This window comes from Stegostoma tigrinum, chromosome 10, assembly GCF_030684315.1.
Source record: "Stegostoma tigrinum isolate sSteTig4 chromosome 10, sSteTig4.hap1, whole genome shotgun sequence".
Taxonomy (NCBI): Eukaryota; Metazoa; Chordata; class Chondrichthyes; order Orectolobiformes; family Stegostomatidae; genus Stegostoma; species Stegostoma tigrinum.
In genome coordinates, this window is record NC_081363.1 from 40,097,506 (window position 1) to 40,122,405 (window position 24,900).

Consider the following 24,900-nt stretch of genomic DNA (forward strand, 5'->3'; position numbering starts at 1 on the left):
ACTGAAATTGTCTGTTATTGGTGATGGTTATTGCCTGGCATTTGTGTGGAGCGAATGTTACTTGCCGTTTGTCAGTCCAAGACTGAATATTGTCCAGATCTCGTTGCATTTGGACATGGATTGCTTCAGTTGTCTGAGGAGTCATGAATGGTGCTGAACATTGTGCAAAACATCAGTGAACATCCTCACTTCTGACCTTTGGAGGGAAGGTCATCGATGAAGCAGCTAAATGGTTGGGCTGAGGACACTACTTGATTGAATTCCTGCAGAGATGTCCTGGAGCTGAGACAACTGACCTCCAGCAACCACAACTATCTTCGTCTGTCAGTTATGACTCCGATCACCAGAGATTTTGCCTCGATACCCATTGATTCTAGTTTTACTATGGCTCCGTAATGTCACACTGGGCTGAACGCAGCCTTGATTTTTTTTGTTCTTCCACAGGATGCGGTTATCACCGGCTAGGCAGCATTTTATTGACCATCCCTAGGGCAATTAAGAGTCAGTGACATTGCTGTGGGTCTGGAGTCACATGTAGACCAGACCATGTAAGAATGGCAGTTTGCTTCCGTCCAGTATGTTAGTGAACTAAGTGGGTTTTTCTGACCAAGAATGGATTCATGGTCATCAGTAGACTCTTAATTCCAGATGTTGATTTGAATTTAAATTGCACCATCTGCTGTGTCAGGATTTGAACCTGAGTCTCCAGAATATTATCTAGGTCTCTGGAATAATACCACCACCACGCGCGCCCCCCCACCGAGGCCGTCACTTTCATCTCTCCCCTGGAATTCAGCTCTTTTTTTGGTCCATGTTTGAACTAATGAGGTCAGGAGCTGAGTGGCCCTGCAAAACACAAACTGGGCATCACTTCAGTAGGTGTTGCTTGATGGCACTGTTGATCACACTTTCCATCACTTAAACAAAAGAACTGTGGATGCTGTAAATCAGGAACAAAAACAAAGTTGCTGGAAAAGCTCAGCAGGCCTGTAGTTCTGAGGAAGGGTCACCGGTCCCGAAACAACATTAATTATTTTTTCCTTCTCAAATGCTGTCAGACCTGTTGACCTTCTGTCATTTTACTGATCAAGAACAGACTGGGGGCAGTAATTAGTCTGGTTGGATTTGTCCTGCTTTTGATGTACAGGATGTACTTGGGTAATTTGCTGCACTGTTGGGTCAATGCCAGTGCAGTAACTGTACTGGAAGAACTTGGCTAGGGGAGTGGTAAATTCTGGAGCACAAGGCTTCATTACTATTACTGGCATGTTATCTGGGCCTGTAGTCTTTGCAGTATCCAGTGCTTCCATCTGTTTCTTGATCACGTGGAGTGAATCAAATTTGATGACTGGTATCTGATGCTGGGGCTCGCTGGAGGAGGCTGAGATGGAGGATCCACTAAGCATTTCTGGCTGAAGATTGCTACAAATGCTTCAGCCTTATCTTTTGTACTGATATGCTGGGCTCTTCCATCATTTGAGGATGGGGATATTTGTTCAACCTACTCCTCGAATGAGTTGTTTAATTGTCCACTACTATTCACAACTGGATGTGGCAGGACTTGCATCTGATCTGTTGGCTATGGGATCACTCAGTTCTGTATATCACTTGCTGCTAGTGCCACTGATGCTCAGTAACAGTTGTGTGTACAATCTACAGGATGCACTGCAGAAATTCACCAAGGTCCTCAGACAGCACCTTCCAAACCCACGACCACTTCCATCTAGAAGGACAAGGGTATCTGATGTAATGGAACATCACCTCTAATTCCCCACCAAGCCACTCACCATCCTGATTTGGAAATGTATTGCCACTGTCGCTGGATCAAAATCCTGGAATTCCCTCCCTAATAGCATTGTGGGTCAACCCACAGCAGCAGGATTGCAGCAGTTCAAGAAGGCAGCTCACCACCTTCTCATGGGCAAGTAGGGATGGGCAACAAATGCTGGCCAGCCAGTGATGCCCACATCCTACAAACAAATAGAAAAATAAAAGTAGTCCTGTTTGCTGGTTTCACCAGGTTGACACCACATCATCGCATACGCCTTGTGCTGCTTCTGGCTTGTCATCCAATACTCTCCATTGAACCTGGCTTGATCCTCTGGCTTGATGATAATTGTTGGGATGTGCTGGAGTACAATTCTGCTGTTGATAGCCCATAGCACCTCATGGATGCCCAGTCTTGAGTTGCTAGATCTTTACAAAGTCTGTCCTATTTAGCACAGTGATTGTGCCACATAACAACAGTGAGTGGAGGTGATTCTCATTGTGAGGGCAGGACTTCATCTCCACAAGGACTGTGTGCAGTGGTAATGTTAGCAATACATGGACAGATGCAGCTGTGGCTAGCAGACCTGGTAAGGAGGAGGTCAAGTGTGTTTTTATTTCCTCTTGGTTCCCTCACCACCTGTCGCAGATCCAGTCTAGCAGCTATGTCCTTTAGGATCCAACCAGCTCGATCAGTAGTACAGGACGTTGAAATCCCCCAACCAGAGTATATTCTGTGCCCTTACCATCCTCTGTGCTTCCTCTGTATTGTTCAACATGAAGTAATGATTCATCAGTTAAGGGATGACAGTATGTAGTAACCAGCAGGAGGTTTCCTTGCCCATTTTTAACCTGAAGCCATGAGACCTCATGAGGTCCAGAGTCAATGTTGTGGACTCCCACAGCAACTCCCTCTGTATACCACTGTGATGCCACCTCTCCTGGGTCTGGCCTGCCAGTGGGATAAAACATATCCAGGGATGGTGATGGTGTCCAGAACATATCATAAGGTATGATTCAGTAAGTTTGACTGTCAGGCTGTTGCTTGACTAGTCTGAGATCTCAATTGTGGCACTTGCCACCCCAAATGTTAATGAGGAAGACTTTGCGTGGTCTGTTTCTGCCTGTCTGTCTTTTCCAGTGTTTAGTCAATGCTAGGTGATCTGTCTGATTTCCTTTCATTGTGACTTTGTAGTGATTGGTACAGCTAATGGCTTGCTGGGCCATTTCAGAGGCGTGTTGAGAGTCAACCATATAGCCATGGGTCTGGAATCACATGCAGGCCAGACCAGATGAAGGTGGCAGATTTCCTTCCCTGAAAAACATTACTGAACCAGATGTCTTTGTTCTGGTAATTGACAATGGATTCATGGTCATCAGTAGATTCTTAATTCCAAATTTTGTCTTTTTAAATTCAGTTCCACTATTTGCTGTGGTGGGATTCTATCTGGGTCTCTGGATTAATAGTTGGCTGATAATACCACTAGGCCATCGCCTTGCCTGACTAATTTTTTAAAGCTATTGTAGCAAACTAACAGGAGTTGACAGTGACACGTCCACTGGTTCCAAGCAGCCTGCATCAGAGCATCTTAAAAAGAAGTAACCGCAGGCCTGGTGGATGCTTTGGTTTCAGTTTTCTAAAATTCCCTAAATTCTCAAGATCCCAGTGAATTGGAAAGCTCTGCCATTTAATGCCACTGTTCAAGAAAGGGTTGAGGCAGAATCTTAAGTCAATAAGCCTAGTATTTATTGCTGGGAAAACGGTGGAATCTATTAAAGAATTAGCAGCAAAATGTTTTTAATAATGAAATTCATAGTGCAGTCAGACAGAGGGCAATTGGATTTTACAAAGTTATTCCTTGAAAATGTAACAAATGGAGTGGATAGAGGGGAGCTGAGTAGATGTGGCATGTTTGGATTTCCAAAAAGATGTTTGATATGGTGCAGTGTAAAAGCTTACTACACAAGTTAATGGTGGGAGCGATTAAATTGGCAGGAATGGGGGACTTGAGTCTGGATAAATGGTCATTTTCAAGTAGGCAAATTGTAACGGAGTGTCTCCGTGAACAGTGGTGAGGTCTCGGCTATTTACAATCTCTAAGCTTGGATGAAGAGACTGAGGTGTTATTTGTTGACGCTATCTCAAAATTGTTAGAAAGTGAATTCTGAAGAGGATGTTTAAATGAAGAGCAGTTACAGAAAACTGTCTCAGCATCCTCACGTAAGAAGCAAAAAAGTTGACATTCAGGAATATCAAGTAATTAGGAAGGCAAATGCAATATTAGCTTTGTTTTGAAAGGAGAAAGATTATACAAATAAGGGCATCGTGCTATATCTGTACAGGATAGTGATAGGTTCACACCTGTAGTATTACATGTATTTTTGTTCTCCATTTAAGAAGGGATATACTTGCATTGGAGGCAACTCTGAAAATTCACTCAGTTGATTTTAGGTAATACAGGTGCTGTCTCATAAGGAAATACTGCAGGTTGTGCCTGTACACTCGAGTTTAGACAATGAGAGGTATTCTTCCTGAAATGTGGGATCTGGCAGGGGCATTGAAAGGGCTGAGGAGATATTTCTTATGGGAATATCTCGAGCAAGGAGACATAGTTGCTGAACACGGGATCATTCATTTAAACAGCTGAAAATAAATTTCTCCCTTGGGATGATTAATTTTTTGAATTCTCTGCCTGAGGGAGTTGTGGCAACTGGATTATTGAATACAGTCAAAGTTGAATTGAACAGAAATTTGAACTATAAAACAAAGGTTATAGGGCCAGACCGGAAAGTGGAGTTTGAATCCGAGATCACGTCAGACATGAACACGTTGAATAGTGGACTAGGCTAGAAGGGTTGTAAAGACAATGCCTGTCCAGTAGCTCCCTTTGATCTGTCTGTCGTAATATGCAACGAACCACTTGAGTTCACTATATAATGATAGACACAATGTTCAAATTTTTTTGTTCTTAACATGGTTATAAACCAATTCCTAGCGAATTAGGATACTATGTTCTGATTACCCAAACTTTCAAAAAGGGATTTAGTTATAAATGTAAAAAGTGCAGACACTAACAACTGTTGTAAAAACAGTATACGCTCAAAAACTTAGTGCTTTACCAAATGTCTTCTCCAACCCCAATTGCTGGATTTAACATTGTCGGGACCTCCAAGGCACAGTTAGGAGAATAGGATGTACGGTCTTCACTTTTTTTAAGCTGATAATGACTTTATATAAGACTTATTCACACACCTTGTTCTGTCCTAGTCACTAACTCAACGAATAATGCTCATTCCGCTCACCCTGCTCACCACCACCAACCACCCACCCCCACCCCCGGGAATTAGGCATCTGGGGTGGGTGGACAGAGCCATTTGCTGCCGGAGAGAGGACCGCCTAGGCATCATCTTCAACTATTTCAAACTGACCATGTGAAGCTGGCTGCAACAATCTGTTGTAAAATTGTTCAGGGCACAAGGCGCACAATTTGTGGTTCTAACTAACAAAAATCATTTGTCACGTTGACATTACAAGATGTGGAGCTGGATGAACACAGCAGGCCAAGGGTCTAGGCCTGAAACATCAGCTTTCCTGCTCCTGAGATGCTGCTTGGCCTGCTGTGTTCATCCAGCTCCACATCTTGTTATCTTGGATTCTCCAGCATCTGCAGTTCTTATGATCTCTGCCACATTGACATAGCCTGTTACCGGGTTAGTCTGCAGCAGGTAAGTTGCTTTGGATACTGATCGTCTCAATTGACACTTGACTGAGCCTGAACTGAGCAATTAGCACTTGAGCCAATGCTGACCTAGGGCTTGCTGCACCTTTATTGTTGCCATTTAAGGTTTGGGACTCAATCCCCAAATTTACCGAGCCAATCCCATGGCCCACTGAGGGCCATGACTCTCATTTTGTAAGCCATTCCTAAAAAATTGAAATGTTTTGAGGCTGTGGTCTAATGTTTAATGCTTAAACTTCTGGCAGTCATTATACCATTCTAAAAGTTGAAGGTGGACAGCTCTGAAGTGTACCAATCTACCTGACTCACTTCATTCATTTGTTGAGATTCACCAATTCATTATTGTTTGTTTTTTTGACCATATTGACCAGCCTCAGCAATATTTTGGAATGGAACTACTTTTTTCAGTTAAAATCAACAATGTAGCTGTTTGTTGTAATTAAAGTTTAGAGTTTGAGGATCACAGTTCCCATTTCCTCCCCCTCAGCTGGATTGTAATGAGTGCAATCTGTCATACCAGCTAGAACAATTAAGTATATTTTTAAAGTATATTGTATGACATGTGCAACACTTAAGTATCTAAATTGCCCTATGGTGCTCATTTCCCAGCCACACTTTTGGAAACATTACAAAATGTAATTAAGAGTACACAAGTACAGGAATTCACAACATGGCATCATCTTTTTAATTAAGATGTTTTTGAATATACCTTGTGCTCCAAATATTCTTTGACATAAGACACATGTCAAAAGAAGGATCAACTAAGTTTGGTAACAGGGCAGTTCAAGGCTTGGAGATGTTGCAAACTCAATATTTGTTTTAAAAATCTATCAAATTGAGAGAATTGGGAAGCAGTTTTACGATACCTAGTTCTAAAACCTAGCTGTCTTGTCTGTCTCTTCTATGTAGAGACAGCAAGGGTTAAGCTTCCACAACTCCTGTGATATCTTAAAGTTGGAAAAACACACATTCAACAACATCTGAAAAGTAACGATGTGGTTTTGGCTGTAGATTTGACCTGCTATTCTGATTATGAATTTGTGAAGTGAGATTCGTTTTCCAATTTCCCTTGATTTTCACTGTACACTTCTTACTTTTTTCATGCATTTTACTTACCAGCTAACCTGGTCTGCAATTTTCTGTAAAGGCAATTGAATAAAGAGTTGTTTTGTAGAATCGCTCTTTCCCAAAATCAGTATTAGGTGTATTCAAGAATAGAGACATTCCTGGATATTAAAAACATCAAGGAATATGGGAATATTGCAGAGAAATGGCTTTGACATATAGGCTCATGACTGCATCCTGCTCCTAATTTCTTATTGTTCTTCAAAATATTATGTATAAATACAATAACGCCCAAGTAAAATGAGGCATGAAATGTTTGGGGTTATAAGGAACTTCCAGTCAGTAGAGAGCAGAAGATCTTTGTTATCTGGTACCATTTAGAACCAGTACAGCAGTTCAAATACACTTGCATTTAGAAGGAAGAACAGAGAAAAAAGATGGCTAGAGAAAAACCCCAGAGCAAGATCTAAGTTTATAGGCATTCCAGTTGAAGAATCACCTGAGTATGTAGTATCAGTAGATAGTGTAATCACTGAATACAAAAAAAGTGTTACATTGGACCTTTACAAATCATTGATAAGGTTTCAACCAGAGTATTGTGCACAATGCTGGGCACCAGACTTTAGAAAGAGCCTAAACAAGTGCACAAGAAGTTTGTCAAGATGATGCCAGGGATATGGGGCTTCAGTTATATGGCAATTGCTGAGGCTGTGTTTATTTTTCTTTTGAGTGGAGAAGGAGGCAGGGAAGAACCTAATCCATGTATTCAAAATTGAGGATTTGATCAAGCTAACAAATTCTTTTTTAAAAAAAACACTAGTGCAGATACTGCAAGTGAATCAGTGAAGTCATAAATTGACAATAATTGGCAAAATAACTTAAAGGGAGAATTTTCTTTCCACACGGTGTTGTGATTTCTACCATCTGAAAGGGTAGAAGCAGATTGCATTCAGAAATTTCTAAAGGAATTTGGGCATGAACTTGATTGGTAAACTTTGGGGGGGGGGGGGGGGAACTGCAGTGTGGGACAAAATTGGACAGCTGTTCCAAAGAGCTCGCACAGCATTGCTGACTAAATGTGCTCCTGTGCTTTAAAATGTCATAAATCACACAACTGGAGTCCCTAACTATATGGTACCGTCCTCGGATTTCTTCCTGCTCTCAATTCTAGAGCTCCATCCAGTGGCAGAAAATCCTTATAGCAACAGTTTTAGCTGTATGGTTTCATTATTTTGTACATATACAATTTTCTACTGTAGTGTACACTGTACAAATGTATATCTACAGACTTCAAAGCTATATACCTATGGTATTTTCCATCTGAGTTTCTGCTGCTCCACTGTTAGTGATAATGTGCTGTTATTTTGCTTTCTGAACCTGTTATCCAGCTCTGATGGGTCTAGGCCCGAAACGTCAGCGTCTGTGCTCCTGGGCCTGCTGTGTTCATCCAGCCTCACGTTTTATTATCCAACTTATTTTGTAGCTTCTGATCTACTACTAAAGCACTGACCTTCCACTGGCAGCTACTTGAGCTTGGATAAGATGTTAGAAAAAGAGGGGGGTGAAAGACAAAATTGAGCTGATTCTACTGTAACATAAATGAAAATGATGCGTCTTTCAATATTGTCTTATACATTATAAAATCAAGATCAGCTGATTATACAAAGGATGCAATTTGCACTAATAAATTTCTTTCTCCAATCATATTTTCTTATTTCTTGCAGCTTTTCAGGGAAGTAAGAATAATGAAATGTTTGAACCATCCAAATATAGGTAAGTAAATTTTCCATATTTTTGAAGTCTAAATTAGGCATTGAAAGTGTTTCCTGTTGAAACATTTTTACTTAAAGTAATGAGAAAACCTGCTTTGCCTTAAGTTTGGACTGAAACACTCCTCTACCCCTAATGAGCTACTGTGTTGTGGTGATAGACTTGCACAAATACCTTCTGGCCAAAGACAGATTTGTTGATTTTAGGCATCCAGCTGCTCAACAATAATTTGATTTTCACCAATGATTCCCCTGCTTGGTTCTAGTAAGGAATTTGGCCATTAAACACAAAAACACTGAACAGGGTCCCTCTTTGCATATGTCTTCTAATAGTACTGTATTCAGTATAAACTCTTCCTCTATTCAAGTTTTTTCTTGGAATGTAAATTGATGAAGTAGGCCTTGTGACCATCAAGAGCAACACCTTCAAAATTCAGAGCCCCATATCCTATCTTGCACTAAATCTAACTCTTCCATTGGTCCCAGCCTTGCTATTCAGTGTTTTCCTGACCTACAGCATTGGCTGAAAAATTCTTGTTACCTTAAACCCCTTTCATAAAATCACAGCTGGATGTTCTGGACAATTGTGTTAATCATTTGTTAACTTGCAAATCAGCTGGCAAATTCATGGAATTAAGAGATGTTATGAGTCAGACGATTTAGAATTTATTGGTTGATGTGCCTTGCTCCATTATTTGTTTTGCACTGCTGGAATCTTGCCCTTGGCTTCCTCGTTATTTTAAAACTTTGCTGCAGTTAACGCTTATTGCCCATGCGAGTTGCCAGAGTTAGCTTGGGTAAGTAACAGTAATAGTACCTTTTTAACAATGTGATGGTAATACACTGCCAATTAACTTACCTGACCTAAAAATTAAGCAATTTAAGTGGCTGAACCTCTTTTTTTCTGATAAATTATCCTAAGAGACATTTAAAAGACAAATGTTAAATTTTAATTTGGTTTTTTTTTTGCTGTGGCTTTATTCTCCTATCTTAGTCCAAATTTTCTTAGCCTCATTATTTTTCTTTCTGTACTTGATTAGACTAATTGTGCCCAGCTTTTCCTGTCTTTTTGTCAATTCTCAAATCTCATTGATTCAAGGAGTTGCACAGCTGATCTTTCTGTTGGCTTTGATCCCTTCTGCGTTGTTGTCTGAGCCACTACCAGCTTGCAATTCCAACTGAAAAATGCAAAAGAAAACTAATAGAGCATACCACAAGATGCCTAGCTGCAGCAACGCCCTTGTCTGTAATCTACACTAACATTGTATCTCTTCCCATGCCCTAAAGTACACTGACTTTGGCCTTCTGTCCATTCACTTTTCTCCCCTGTGAGCTACCAATGTTAACAGAAACTTTAGCCATCTTGATCTTTAATTTTTGGAGCCACTTCCTTAAGCCTGCACTCCATTCTTTCCTTCAGCTTTAAAACATTTTTTTAAAACTTACTTTACAAAATACATAAAGCACTTAGTACTGTGCCACGTGGCAGGATGGCTAGCAAATTTGGAATGTTTCGGACTGATGGATACTTTGTAGCATGGATTAAAAGATGGGAAACAGGGTAGATATAGATGGGCATGTCTCCAATTTGGAGATGAGTTGAAAATAACATTCCGCAGGGATTGGTGTTAGGACCCTTTATCTGATTTTTATAGACAATTTGGAGAATGGTGTTGAGGACAAACTTCTAAATTTGCAGATGATATTAAGCTAGGGAGAATAGTGAATTGTGAAGATGCTGAATTGTTTCAGACAGATATTGACAAGTTGTCAAATGGACAGGCACCTAGTGAATGAATTTCAATGCAGCGAAATGTGAGTAATGCAATTTGGTAGAACTAACATGGAGAGACATTACAGGATCAATGATACAACTTTTGAGTGGAGGGACCTTGGGGGTTCACATGCATGATTCTGTGAAGGTGATAGGCAAGTTGAAACATTTATTAATATGGCTTATAGGATCTTTGGACTTGTAATTAGAGGCATAAGAGTATTTAAAAACAAGGAAGTGATGCTCCAACTCTACAGATCATTGGTCAGACTGTATTTGGACTGTTCTGTTCGGAGCACCTGACTTTGAAAAAGTTCAAAGCAGGTTTACTGGAATGATACCAGGAATGAAGGATTTTAGATACAAGTAACTTTCACCATGTTCCTTTAGCTCAAGTCCTTTGTCTATGTTTGGAAAATGATTGGGAAGTGGGTGGTCCTGGCAGAATTCAAACAATGCAGTTAGCAGCATGCCATGTGATAGCTCTGTCAATGGCCCTGTCCCTCACTTTGCTTGTGGAGAGACTGAGAGCCACAATTGCCTGGGTTGAATTTCTCTTGCTTTTTGTAGACCGGGCATACCTGGACAATCTTCCACTTGCCGGTTAGATATCAACAGATGTGCTGTTGAAATTGTACTGCATTGGAGTGAATAGTGGGGAACCAGAAGATATTTAACAAGGTGCCTCTCAAAAGGTTAAATTGAAAGGTAAGACCCCACGGTGTTGGATGAAGTATATTGGCATGGAGAATTGACTGATGGGCACAAAACAGTGAATGGGGATTGGAGTTCTTTTAACAGGCTGGCAACCTGTGACCAGTAGTTTCCACAGGGATTAGTGCTGGGTCTACAACAGTTTACAAATATATATTAATGATTTTGGAGGAAGAAAACAAATGTATGGGAAGCTAGGTTACAAGAGGGTTGTAAACAGTTTGCAGAGAGATGCTGCCAAATGGACTAAGCAGGACCTGTAGATCTTTTCTGTGAAATGTTTGGGAATGGGCTTCTGTGCAGTTGAGGCACTGAATTAATACAAGTCATAATTTTAAACTAAATATAAACATCCAGACAGTATTCTTGATCTTACTGTCTTATACATTTGCTCAAGACTGTGACTTTTAATCTGTGAAGGGATCAGGGGCTATGGAGATAAAGCAAGAAAGTGGTAATGAGAATGATCAAATCAGCCATAATCTCAAGGAATGGTATAGCAGACTGGGGGTGCTAAATGACCACTACCTCTACTATGTCTTGCAATCTTATGATGTTACAGGTAACCTGTTGATTGGGGGTTAAATATTGGTCTGGACCACTGTTAACTTTCCCTGGTCACCTTCAAAATAATGGTATAGGAATTTTCACTGTCGCCTCAAAGTAGATAGGACCTTAGTAAAGTCTTGTCCAAAGACGGCACCTTTAGCAACCAGAACTGCACAAATGAGCCTTTTGGAATGGTCATAATGGGATTTTCTGATGTGAATCCACAATAATACGACCCACTGAGGGCACAGAATGTACATAGAGCATAAGAACTAGGAGCAGGAGTAGGCCATCTGGCCCCTCGAGCCTACGCCACCATTTAATAAGATCATGGCTGGTCATTTGAGACTCGGCTCCACTTACCCACCCACTCACCATAACCTTTAATTCCCTTACTATTCAAAAATGTATCTAGCCTTGGCTTAAAAGCATTCCGTGAGGTGGCTTCAACTGTTTCACTGGACAGGGAATTCCACAGATTCACAAGCCTTTGGGTGAAGAAGTTCCTCCTGACCTCAGTCCGAAATCTTCCCTTTTATTTTGAGGTGATGCCCTCTATTCCTAGTTTCACCTGCTAGCGGAAACAGCCTCTATGCATCCATTTTAATCTATTCCCTTCATAATCTTACGTTTCTATAAGATCTCCCTTCATTCTTCTGAATTACAATGAGTATTTGCCCAGTCTACTCAGGTTCTCCTCAAACCAACCTTCTCAACTCTGGAATCAACTGGGTGAATCACCTCTGCACCCCTTCCAGTGCTAGTATATCCCTTAAGTAAGGAGACCAAAACTCTGCTCTGTACTCTAGGTTAATAAAATGTGAGGCTGGATGAACACAGCAGGCCAAGCAGCATCTCAGGAGCACAAAAGCTGACGTTTCGGGCCTAGACCCTTCATCAGAGAGGGGGATGGGGGGAGGGAACTGGAATAAATAGGGAGAGAGGGGGAGGCGGACCGAAGATGGAGAGTAAAGAAGATAGGTGGAGAGAGTGTAGGTGGGGAGGTAGGGAGGGGATAAGTCAGTCCAGGGAAGATGGACAGGTCAAGGAGGTGGGATGAGGTTAGTAGGTAGCTGGGGGTGTGGCTTGGGGTGGGAGGAAGGGATGGGTGAGAGGAAGAACCGGTTAGGGAGGCAGAGACAGGTTGGATGTGGGTGGGGGGGGGGGGGGGGGCAGGGGAAGAGCTGGGCTGGTTGTGTGGTGCAGTGGGGGGAGGGGATGAACTGGGCTGGTTTAGGGATGCAGTAGGGGAAGGGGAGATTTTGAAACTGGTGAAGTCCACATTGATACCATATGGCTGCAGGGTTCCCAGGCGGAATATGAGTTGCTGTTCCTGCAACCTTTGGGTGGCATCATTGTGGCAGTGCAGGAGGCCCATGATGGACATGTCATCAAGAGAATGGGAGGGGGAGTGGAAATGGTTTGCGACTGGGAGGTGCAGTTGTTTGTTGCGAACTGAGCGGAGGTGTTCTGCAAAGCGGTCCCCAAGCCTCTGCTTGGTTTCCCCAATGTAGAGGAAGCTGCACCGGGTACAGTGGATGCAGTAAACCACATTGGCAGATGTGCAGGTGAACCTCTGCTTAATGTGGAATGTCATCTTGGGGCCTGGGATGGGGGTGAGGGAGGTGGTGTGGGGACAAGTGTAGCATTTCCTGCGGTTGCAGGGGAAGGTGCTGGGTGTGGTGGGGTTGGAGGGCAGTGTGGAGCAAACAAGGGAGTCACGGAGAGAGTGGTCTCTCCGGAAAGCAGACAGGGGAGGGGATGGAAAAATGTCTTGGGTGGTGGGGTCGGATTGTAGATGGCGGAAGTGTCGGAGGATAATGCGTTGTATCCGGAGGTTGGTAGGGTGGTGTGTGAGAACGAGGGGGATCCTCTTGGGGCGGTTGTGAGGGATGTGTCGTGGGAAATGCAGGAGACGTGGTCAAAGGCGTTCTCGATCACCGTGGGGGGAAAGTTGCGATCCTTAAAGAACTTGGACATCTGGGATGTGCGGGAGTGGAATGTCTTATCGTGGGAGCAGATGAGGCGGAGGAATTGGGAATAGGGGATGGAATTTTTGCAGGAGGGTGGGAGGAGGTGTATTCTAGGTAGCTGTGGGAGTCGGTGGGCTTGAAATAGACATCAGTTACAAGCTGGTTGCCTGAGATGGAGACTGACGGGCCCAGGAAGGTCACCTGTACTCTAGGTGTAGCCTCACTAGCACCCTATACAGCTGCAGCATAGTCTCCCTGTTTTTAAACTCCATCCCTTCATCAATGACAGACAAAATTCCATTTGCCTTTTTACTCACCTGCTGCACCTGCAATCCCACCTTCAGCAATTCATGCACAAGGACACCCAAGTCCCTTTGCACAGCAGCATGCTGCAATTTTTGTACCATTCAAAACATAGTCCATTTTGCTGTTATTCCTACCAAAATGGATGACCTCACACTTATCAACATTGTACTCCATCTGCCAGACCTTTGCCCACTTGCTTAGACTATCTGTATCCCTCTGTAGATTTTCATTGTCTTCTGCACACTTTGCTCTACCACTGATCTTAGTGTCATCTGTAAATTTTGACACCACACGCCAACTCTAAATCATCTATGTAAATTGTAAATAATTGAGGTCCCAACACTGATCCCAGAGGCACACCACTAGCCACTGACCACCAACCAGAAAAACATCCATTTACCCTTACTGTTTGCTTTCTCCTAGTCAACCAATCCTCTGTCCATGCCAATACAATACCTGTAATACTGTGCAATTTTATCTTATACAGGAGCCTTTGGTTTGGCACCTTGTCAAGTGCCCCTGAAAATCCAGATACACCACATCCACAGCTTCCCCATTGTTTACCATGCAAGTAATGTTCTCAAAGAATTCCACCAAATTAGTTAAATATGACCTGCCCTTCGTGAATCCATGCTGTGTTTCCAATGGAACAATTTATATCCAGACGTCTTGCTATTTCTTCCTTTAAAGATAACTTCAGTAGTGGAGAAAATACTTGAATCTAAGCTACCTGGCCTATAGTTACCTGCTTTTTGTCTGCTTCCTTTTTTAAATAATGACGTCACATTGGCTGTTTTCCAACTTGCAGGAACCACCCCAGAGTCCAGTGAATTTTGGTAAATTACTATTGCATTTGCTATTTTCCCCTGTCACCTTTTAGTACCCTTGGATGCATTTCATCAGGGTCAGGAGGCCTGTCTACTTTTAGCCCCATTAGCTTGCCCAGCACTGTCTCCTTAGTGATAATGGTTTCTAGGTCCTTGCCTGCTATAAGCTGCTTGCCATTAGTTTTCGGCATGTTATTTGGTCTTCCACTTTGAAGACAAAATAACTGAATGTCTCAGCCATTTCCTCATTCCCAGTTATTAAATTGGCCTTCTGATCCTCTAAAGGACCAATGTTTACCTTCACCACTGTTTTAAGATTCGCATATTTATAGAAACTTTTGCTGCCTGTTTTTATATTCTGAGCTAGTTTACTCTCATAATCTATCTTAATTTTCTTTAACTTTTTTGTAGCTTTCTGTTGCCCTTTAAAGATTTCTCAGTCTACTATTTTCCCACTATTCTTTTTTGTACTTTTTTCAATCTGATAGTTTCCTTTATTCCCTTCGACATCCATGGCTGGCTGTCTCTTTTCCTACAGTTCTTCCTTATCACTGGAATATACTTCTGCTGAGCACTATGGAAAAATTGTTTTGAATGTCCTCCACTGTTCCTCAATTGACCCACCATAAAGTTTTTGCTCCCATTCTACCTTAGCTAACTCCTTCGTTCCTTCATAGTCTCCTTTTGTTTAAGCACAGGACATTGGTATGGGATTTAACCTTCTCACGCTCTATTTGTATTTTAAATTTGACCATACTGTGATCGCTCCTTCCAAGAGGGTCCCTAACTGTGAGATCATTAATGATTCCTGTCTCATTATACAGAACTAGATTGAGGATGGCTTGCACCCTCAGGTTCCATTGCATGTTGTTCAAGGAAATTATCGTGGCTGCATTCTATGAACCCCTCCTCAAGGCTGCGATGACTGACCTGGTTTGACCAATCGATATGTAGATTAAAATCCCCCACGATTATTGCTGTATCATTTTCACATAGCTATTTCTATGTTTATTGTCCACCCCACCATGATGTCATTTTTGGTGGTCTATAGATCACACCTGTCAGTGACTACTTCTCCATTATTTCTAATTTCCACCCAAATGGATTCAACCTTTTTGTTCAATAGAACCTATATCATCTCTCATTACTACTGCCCTGATATCCTCCCTAAAAATCAGAGCAACACCACCTCCCTTACCTTGCTGTCCTGAGATGCTGCTTGGCCTGCTGTGTTCATCCAGCTCCACACTGTTATCTTGTCCTTACAAACAGTTTGATACCCCTGGATATTTAATTCCCAGTCACTACCATCCTGCAACCATGTCTCTGTAATGGCCACTAAATCATACCCATTCGCCATGATTTGCACTGTCAACTCATCCACCTTGTTTCAAATGCTCCAAAGTGCCCTTATGCCAGTTTTTGCACCCCCTTCTTTTTTTGGATCCTATTAACTCCATGACTAACTTCTCCTTCCCTTTAAATTTTTCCAAATTTTCAATGGAGTTGAAGCTTCCTCATCACCTGCTAACCTGTTCCTTTTGCCTTGCATTGTTATTCTCCCTCTATGCTCACTTTTCCCTTCCCCCTACTTAGTAGTGTTAAGTCCTATTTACCACCCTGTTTACTCTTTTTTTTCCAGAACACTGGACCCCTTCCTGTTCAGGTAGAATCCATCCCAACGGTATAGACCCCTCCTGTCCCAGAACTGCTGCCAGTGCCCCATGAAAAGGAAACCCTCTTTCCCACACCACACTTTTTTTAAGCCACATGTTTACTTCACTGATCCCCCTCCTCCCTATGCCAATTTGCACATGACTTGGGCAGCAATCCAAAGATTATGACCTTTTTGAAGACCTGTTTTTTGTTTGTTTTTTAATTTTTGTTCCTGGTTTTTCATAATCCTGCCTAGTCCTAGTTCTTTTCCTAGTCCTGCCTATGTTGGTTCCACAACAACTGGACCCTCCCCCAAGCCCCTCCCCCGCTCTTGAATGGCCTCCTGGACCTTGGTGCTGTGGTCAGTTGACTCCTCCTTCCTACAGCCTGGTTCCTCATCCACACAGGGAGCAAGCGTCTCATACCTAAGGGACAATGTCAAGGACTGCAGCTCCTGTGTTCCTGTCTGCAGGGTCCCACTACCTGCCTCACTTGCAGTCACACACTGCTGTCCCTGCCCACCAATCGAATTAACATTAGTTAATCTGAGTTCAGATTCCAGCTCATCAGTTTTGAGCTGGACCTCCTCAGGCAGCCAACACCTGCTGCAGATGTGGTCACTGCTGTTCTCAATGGTATCACTGAGCTCCTGCATCACACAGCTGCAACCCATCACCTGGCCTGCCATCTCTATTATTTAAACTGAATTAGATTTTTTTAGTTTCATAGTGTTCGCTGCACCAGTAAGTTTACTCCATTATGTACTCAAACAGACTCCGACTTTGCCTTCTGACCTGCTCCCAGAGGAGTGTGTCTGAGTGGATGTCTGTTATAAAGTGTGGTTGCTAAATGAACTGTCTAATACCGGAACCACTGGACTGGGTTTGTGGGACCTCTGGAGAGAAGCAGTGGTTGGGACGAAGGGCCCAATATGTTTCCATACTATAGGAACCTTACCCTCACCAATTTATCTGAAGCAGATGGATTTGTCCATGACTATTGGTAGAAGTTACCACCAGTCCTTGTGGAAGCAAACTCCCACCTTCATACTGATCCTTGTGCATACGATTAGTTACAGATTACAATCTGGAAAATGCCCCTCGTAACCCAACTCTTTGTCTTCCATCAGTTATCTAATCCTCTATCCTTGCCAATATATTACATCTATTATATTGCTATTCATGGGAGCTTGCTATGTTGAAATCAGCTGCCATAATCTACACTAACAGTGACAGCTCATCAACAATAAAATACTTTAGGATGTCCTAAGGTTTTGAAGTTTGCTGTATGCTGGAGATCAATCTTTGTTTGCCTAACCTGGTTGGAAGCAAAACAAACACACTGCTTCCCCATTCTTCTCTCACCCCAGTTGATGAAAATAAATGCCCTTAATTGAGGGTTGTAAAATGGTTGATGCAGTTGCAGTCTCCTGGTAGCAAGACACTTGCCTTTTGTGTTTTTAAAAAAAACTTCCATATGTGGGTAGCTGCTTGAGGCACTTCGTATCTGTGTTTGAGATCTGTTTGCTCAGTTTAACTATTTGTACAAGGTAGTAGTGAGAACAAGGTAAACATAAAATATTCCTTTTGTCATTGCTCATCAAAAGATTTTGGTCTCAATTATTTTGAGGTGAAGGAAACAGTTCCAAGCTTTTATTTTCCATGCCAAACGTGGGAGAAGTAGTAGGCCATTCCATCATTCAGACTGGTTCCACCATTCAGTGTGATCAAGGCTGACCTTGTATCTTAACTCCAATTTCTCCCTGCTGCCCCATCCCTTGCTTTCCTGAGAGGTCAAAAATGTTTTGTCTGTGTTGAATCAGTGTGACAGAACATCCACAATCCTTTTGGGGTAATGTAAGAATACAAAAAATTGGAGCAGTGGAAGACCAGAAGTCTGTTAAACAGGCTCTGCAATTCACTGATCATGGCTGATCTTGGGCTTAAACTTCATTTTCTCACCTGCTCTCTTCTACCTTCATTCCTCGAGATAGCAAATAACTGCCTGTCTCAAACCTTAAATTGGAACATCTACAGCCTTCTAGAGCAGATAGTTTGAAAGATTCACAATCTCTGAATGAGGAATTTTTTCCTTTGCTCCGTCCTAAATGATCAGCCTGTTACCCTGAGATTTATGATCTCATTCTAGATACCCTAGCTTAGGGGAGGCAATGGTCTAGTGGCATTATCACTGGACTGTTAATACAGAGGCCCAGATGACATTCTGGGGACCTGGTTCGAACCCTGCCATGGCAGATGTTGGAATTGGAATTTGAATTCAATAAAATATCTGGAATTAAGAATCTAATATCGACCATGAATCCATTGTCAAAAAGCCCATCTGGTTCACTAATGTCCTTTAGGGAAGGAAACTGCCATCCTTACCTGGTCTGGCCTACATGTGACTCCAGACCCATAGCAATGTCGTTGACTCAACTGCCCTCTGGGCAAGTAGGGATAGACAATAAATGTTGCCTAGCCAGCGATGCCCTCATCCCTTTAATGAATTTTAAAAAAGAGGGAAATAATATCTACTTGTTGTCTGGCATATTGACCTCTACCTTGAAGAGGCTGAGTGCCAGCTCTCAGATACCACCTTTATATCTCCCCCTGGACCATGTCCCTGCCTTGGAATATCAGGCCATTGTGTCCACTGTGGTCACCAACCTCATTTCTTCTGATGATCTCCACCCCTACTGCATCCCAGCTGGTAGTCTCCCATCCCTGCACTGATCACTTCTACCACCTTTTCTAAAGTCCACAAACGACTGCCTAGTCGGACCCATCATTACTGCCTGCTCTGTCCCAACAGAACTCCCCTTTTCCTCCCCTGATAGTAGGAACTGCAGATGCTGGAGAATCTGAGGTAAGATGTAGAGCTGGATGAACACAGCAGACCAAGCAGCATCAGGAGCAGGAAGGCTGACATTTCAGGCCTAGACCCTTCAGAATTGATGTCTTTCTTCAATTCAGTTTTTTCTCTTCTTGTCTAGTCCCTGTCCACTCACACCCATGATTCCTCTGATGCTTTACACCAGTTCCATAATTTCCGGTTCATAGGCTCCAGCCACTACCTATTTACCATGGACATGCAAATCCTATACACATCCATCCTACATCAGGATATTCTTGGGGCTCTCTGTTCCTTCCTGGAAAGGTCTGAACCGTCCCCACCCACCACCAGCCTCCTCTGTCTGGCTGACCTTGGTCTCACCCTGATCAATTTTTCTTTTAATTCTCCTCATTTTCTTCAGGTCAGAGGGGTGGCCATGAGTACCTACTTGGGCCCTTGTTATGCCTATCTCTTTTTGGGGTATGTGAAACATTCCTTGTTCCAGTCCTATCCTGGCCCCACCATAACTCTTTCTCTAGTATATTGATATCATCAATGCTGCTTCCCTGTCTTATCCAGAATTAGAAAAGTTTATCAATTTTGCTTCCAATTTCCACCCTGCGCTCTCCTCTACCTGGTTAGTATCTGACCCCTCCCATGCCTTCCTTGACATCTCACTTTCATTTCTGGGGATAAGCTGGTGACTAATATGCACCACAACCCTCCAACTTCATACTTATCCTGTAAAGACCATAAGACATAGGAGTGGAAGTATTCTCCCAGTTCCTCTGTCTCTGTTGCATCTGTTCAATTTATGCTAATTTGACGAGGGTCTCCAAAAACACCATAGTTGACAGGGTGCTTAACCAGGTCTGCCATCCCACCATCATCCACATCCAGAGCATTAGCTGCCATTCCTGCTACCTCCAGCAGGATGCTACTATCAGACACACACCCGTTCCCCTCCCTTGTCAGCCTTCTGCAGGGACTGTTCCCTGTGGGACACCCTGGCCCCCTTTTCCTTCACTTCCAATCAGCACCACAACCCCATGGTACCTTCCCCTGCAACTGCAGAAGGTGTAACACGTGTCCACTTACTTCCTCCCTGCTCAGTATCCAGGGGCCCAAACACCCCTTCCATGTGAAGTAGTACTTTACCTGTACTTCACTCAATCCAGTCTACTGCATTCACTGCTTAGTGTGATCTCTTCCACATTGGGGAAACAAGTGTTGTCTGGCTGACCACCTGAGAACACCTAGATTCTGTCTGCAAAATAGACTGACTCTCCAGTTGCCTGCCAGTTCAACACATCACTGTATTCCCTGGCCAACATCAGTCTCAAGGCTTACTGCAGTGCTCCAACAAAGCTCAGCGCAGTCTTGAAGAACAACGCCTAATTTTCTACTTCTGAATTCTATAGCCTTCTGGACTCTATTGCGTTTAACAGCTTCAGGACTTGTGCTGTCCTATGTCCTCACGCCCTACCCCACACACCAGGCCTTATCTGTTATTGCACATAAACCATTGTGAGCCACTAACAGTCCCCATTAGCTGTTATTCATCCTCCTAGTCTGCTTGTTATCTCCTCCTTTTGTCTGTCCGACTGTTCTCTCTGGTCTCTATCTGCACCTATCATTTACCCCTTACCTCCTCCCCCCATATCTGCTGCATAAAAGAAACATTTTCCCTGCTATCATCAGTTTGGAGGAAGGGTCACTGGGCTCAAAATGTTAACTTTGCTTTCTCTGTACAGATGCTGCCAGACCTGCTAACTGTTTCTAGCAATTTCTGTTTCTCATTTCCAGCATCCATCGTTGTTTTGATTTTGATATCACAGTCTACTTTTCACATTCCTTCAGAATACTCAGTTTCAATTAGATCAATTATTCTTAAATTTCATTGAGCATGGACTCATTATCTCAACCTCTCATCATTGTGTAATCCTCTCGTCTCAGGAGCCAATCTAGTGCTCTTTCTGTTGTCATAACCTAATGACAAAAAACACCTCCAAATGTCGAACAAGTCAAATGGAAGAAAAGGCAATCTATCCCCTTTCCAGCATCAACACGTTGATCTCAGGATTTACCATGCACTCTCTTCACGTGCATGGGGACTAACTTTCACAGTAGTATGAAGTAAAAGATACTGAGGAAATAACCTAATTTGTAATTTTTATCAAGTAAGTACATCAAATTACTAATCAAGAATTTTTGCAATTAAAGTGGATTCTCATTTATGCTTTTAAAGTCTCCCTAATCCCACTGGCAGTCATACTGCTTTCAGAATATTGTTTTTAAAAATCTTTCAAGGTTAGATCAGTTGGTATTGCAGCATAGATACAATGATGCTGAATCTCAAAGGAAATGTGCTATTAGCCAAGCTGTAAATTGGTTATTAATATTTCAGTAAATTCCCAGTCTAAATTAACTAAAACAAAAGTACAATACTGTAAAAGTCAAAATTCTTTTAAACACTTTTTTATGCTCCACATTATGCAGATGTCACTTGAATTATGCCTTGCACATTTTAATATCCATTCATGACATATACTGCATATCTTTGGAACAATGTCATGGACCCAAGCACGGATTGGTGTCTAATTTTGAGTACAGCCAGTACATAACACAATGGAACAGTCAGTAACTGAGCATACCTGTCTCCAGGAGTCATGTAAACTTGTGAATTTTTGGTTTCACCTGATATTTACTTTGTGTTAGCCATATAAGCACAATATATGATAATTAATACTCCCTCAGCCTACTCTTGATAATCAGTAAAGTGATAGAAGCTGTCATCAACAGTGCTGTCAGGCAGCACCTGCTCATCAATAAGCAGCTTCGTAGGTGCCTATTTCAGGTTGTGCCACAGTCACTCTACAGCTGACCTGATCACATTCTTAGTTTAAACATGGTCAAAAGAGCTGAATTCCAGAGGTAAAGTAAGAGTGATATTAAAGCCGCATTTGATTAGGTTTGGCATCACGGTCTATGCCAGTTATACCAGGCACATAAGATGGTTGGGGTTGCTGAAAGCCAGTCATCTCAGCTCAGGGACACTTCTGCAAGAGTTCCTTGGAATAGTGTCCTCAGCCCAAACGTCTTCAGCTGCTTCATCAATGATCTTCTGGCCCTTATAATGGCAGAAGTGGAGGAGGTGTTTGCCAATGATTGCGCAATCTTCAGCGCCACTCAATTCTTCAGATATGGAAGTAGTCCATGTCCAAATGCTGCTCAACCTGAACGTTGTTTAGGCTTGTACTGAGAAGTGGCAAGTAGCATTCTCGCCACAAAAATACAAAGCATTGACTACCATCACCAATAAGAAGCAATCTGACCATGGTGCCTTGGCATTCGGTGGAATTGCCATCACTGAATGACCCACTGTCAACATGCTGGCGATGACCATGCATCATAACTTGACTGGACTAACCATTTAAATGCAGTGGCTGCAGGAGCAGGTCAGAGGGTAGAAGTCCTGCAGCAAGTAACTCACTTCCTCACTCCTCAAAGCCTGGCCACCGGCTGCAGGACACAGGAGTGTGGTGGAATACTCCCCACTTGCCTGGATGGCTGCAACTCGAACACTGAAAAAGTTGGACACCATTCAGGACACGTTATACTTCTCAATTAATGCCTCTTTCAGCCACATTCAACAGTTTCTGAAGCCTGGCTGTGTGTTAAAACTATTTTTGAAAAATAATCTTCATTTGCTAATTCAAGAATAAAGCAAGTAAGCAAAATTGTAATTAAGATATTAAGAATATTTTGTTTAATCACAACATCCGTAAGCCATTTGGACCCTTAAGCTAATATGCAAGCATAATTAAATGCTGAGTTGCTTCGATTTAAACAGGATCAATGTTCACACTGTAACTACTCCAAAGCTAAAAAGGTAAATACCACGGACCAATAACAAAGAACAAAAGAACAAAGAAACCTACAGCACAGGAACAGGCCCTTCGGCCCTCCAAGCCTGCGCCGATCAAGACCCTCTGTCTAACCTGTCATCTATTTTCTGACGGTCTGTGTCCATTTGCTCCCTGCCCATCGATTGTACCTGTCCAAATATTATGTTAAGATGCCAACGTGCCTGTGTCTACCACCTCCACCGGCAACGCTTTCCAGGCACCCACCACGCTCTGTGGAAAGAACTTTCCACGCATATCTCCCTTTAAACTTTCCTCCTCTCACTTTGAACTTATGACCCCTAGTAATTGAACACCCCCCCCCCCCCCCCCCCACTCTGGGGCGGGGAAAAAGCTTTTTGCTATCCACCCTGTCTATACCCTTCATGATTTTGTAGACCTCAATCAGGTTCCCCCTCAATCTCCGTCTTTCTAATGAAAATAATCCTAATCTACTCAACCTCTCTTCATAGTTAGCACCCCCCCATACCAGGATCATCCTGGTGAACCTCCTCTGCACCCTCTCCAAAACATCCACATCCTTTTGGTAAAGTGGCGACCAGAACTGTACACAGTACTCCCAATGTGGCTGAACCAAAGTCCTTTACAACTGCAACATGACCTGCCAACTCTTGTACTCAATACCCTGCCCAATGAAGGAAAGCATGCCATATGCCTTTTTGACCACCCAATTGACCTGCGTTGTCACCTTCAGGGAACAATGGACCTGAACACCCAGATCTCTCTGTTCATCAATTTTCCCTTGGACTTTTCCATTTACTATATAGTTCGCCCTTGAATTTGATCTTCAAAAATGCACCACCTCGCATTTGCCCGGATTGAATTCCATCTGCCATTTATCTGCCCAACTCTCCAGTCTATCTATATTCTGCTGTAATCTCTGACAGTGCAGGGGACTGTCAGCTACTCTACCAATTTTAGTGTCATCAGCAAACTTGCTGGTCAGACCACCTACACCTTCCTCTAGATCATTTACATATATCACAAACAACAGTGGTCCCAGCACAGATCCCTGTGGAACACCACTGGTCACAGGTCTCCAATTTGAGAAACTCCCTTCTACTACTACCCTCTGTCTCCTGTTGCCTAGCCAGTTTTTTATCCATCTAGCTAGCACACCCTGGACCCCATCAGCCTGCCATGGGGAACCTTTTATCAAACGCCTTACTGAAGTCCATGTATACGACATCTACAGCCTTTCCCTCATCAATCAACTTTGTCATGTCCTCAAAGAATTCTATCAAGTTGGTAAGACATGACCTTCCCTGCACAAAACCATGTTGCCTATCACTGATAAGCCCTTTTTCTTCCAAATGGGAATAGATCCTATCCTTCAGTATCTTCTCCAGTAGCTTCCCTACCACTGATGTCAGGCTCACCGGTCGATAATTACCTGGATTATCCTTGCTGCCCTTAAACAAGGGAACAACATTAGCAAGTCTCCAGTCCTCCGGGACCTCACCATGTCTAAGGATGCTGCAAAGATATCTGTTAGGGCCCCGGCTATTTCCTCTCTCGCTTCCCTCAGTAACCTGGGATAGATCCCATCCGGACCTGGGACCTTGTCCACCTTAATGCCTTTTAGGATACCTAACACTTCCTCCTTCCTTATGTCAACTTGACCTAGAGTGAGCAAACGTCTATCCCTAACCTCAACACCTGTCATGTCCCTCTGCTTGGTGAATACCGATGCAAAGTACTCGTTAAGAATGTCACCCATTTTCTCTGACTCAGCGCATAACTTTCCTTCTTTTGTCCTTTAAGTGGGCCAATCCTTTCTCTACTTACCCTCTTGCTCTTTATATATGAATAAAAGGCTTTGGGATTTTCCTTAACCATGTTTGCCAGCAATATCTCATGTCCTCTCTTAGCCCTCTTAATCCCTCGTTTCAGATTTGCTCTACATTCCCGATATTCTTGCAAAGCTTCGTCTGTCTTCAGTCGCCTAGACCACGTGTATGCTTCCTTTTGTCCCTTGGCTAGTCTCTCAATTTCACCTGTC

The 24,900-nt window shown here is 42.8% G+C and overlaps 1 protein-coding gene across 20 annotated transcripts in view; it reads left to right on the forward strand.

The window, feature by feature from the left end:
* mark3a (MAP/microtubule affinity-regulating kinase 3a) overlaps positions 1 to 24,900 on the forward strand; it is a 189,710-nt gene that overhangs the window by 78,602 nt on the left and 86,208 nt on the right. For 18 of the 20 annotated variants that reach the window (XM_048537578.2, XM_059649116.1, XM_048537573.2 and 15 more), the window contains exon 4: positions 8,297 to 8,345. In XM_048537578.2, coding sequence (XP_048393535.1) covers positions 8,297 to 8,345 — 49 coding nt within the window. Of the gene's footprint in view, positions 1 to 7,781; positions 7,882 to 8,296; positions 8,346 to 24,900 lie in introns of those variants that run through there. The other 2 variants (XM_048537581.2, XR_009446233.1) reach the window with 2 other exon arrangements.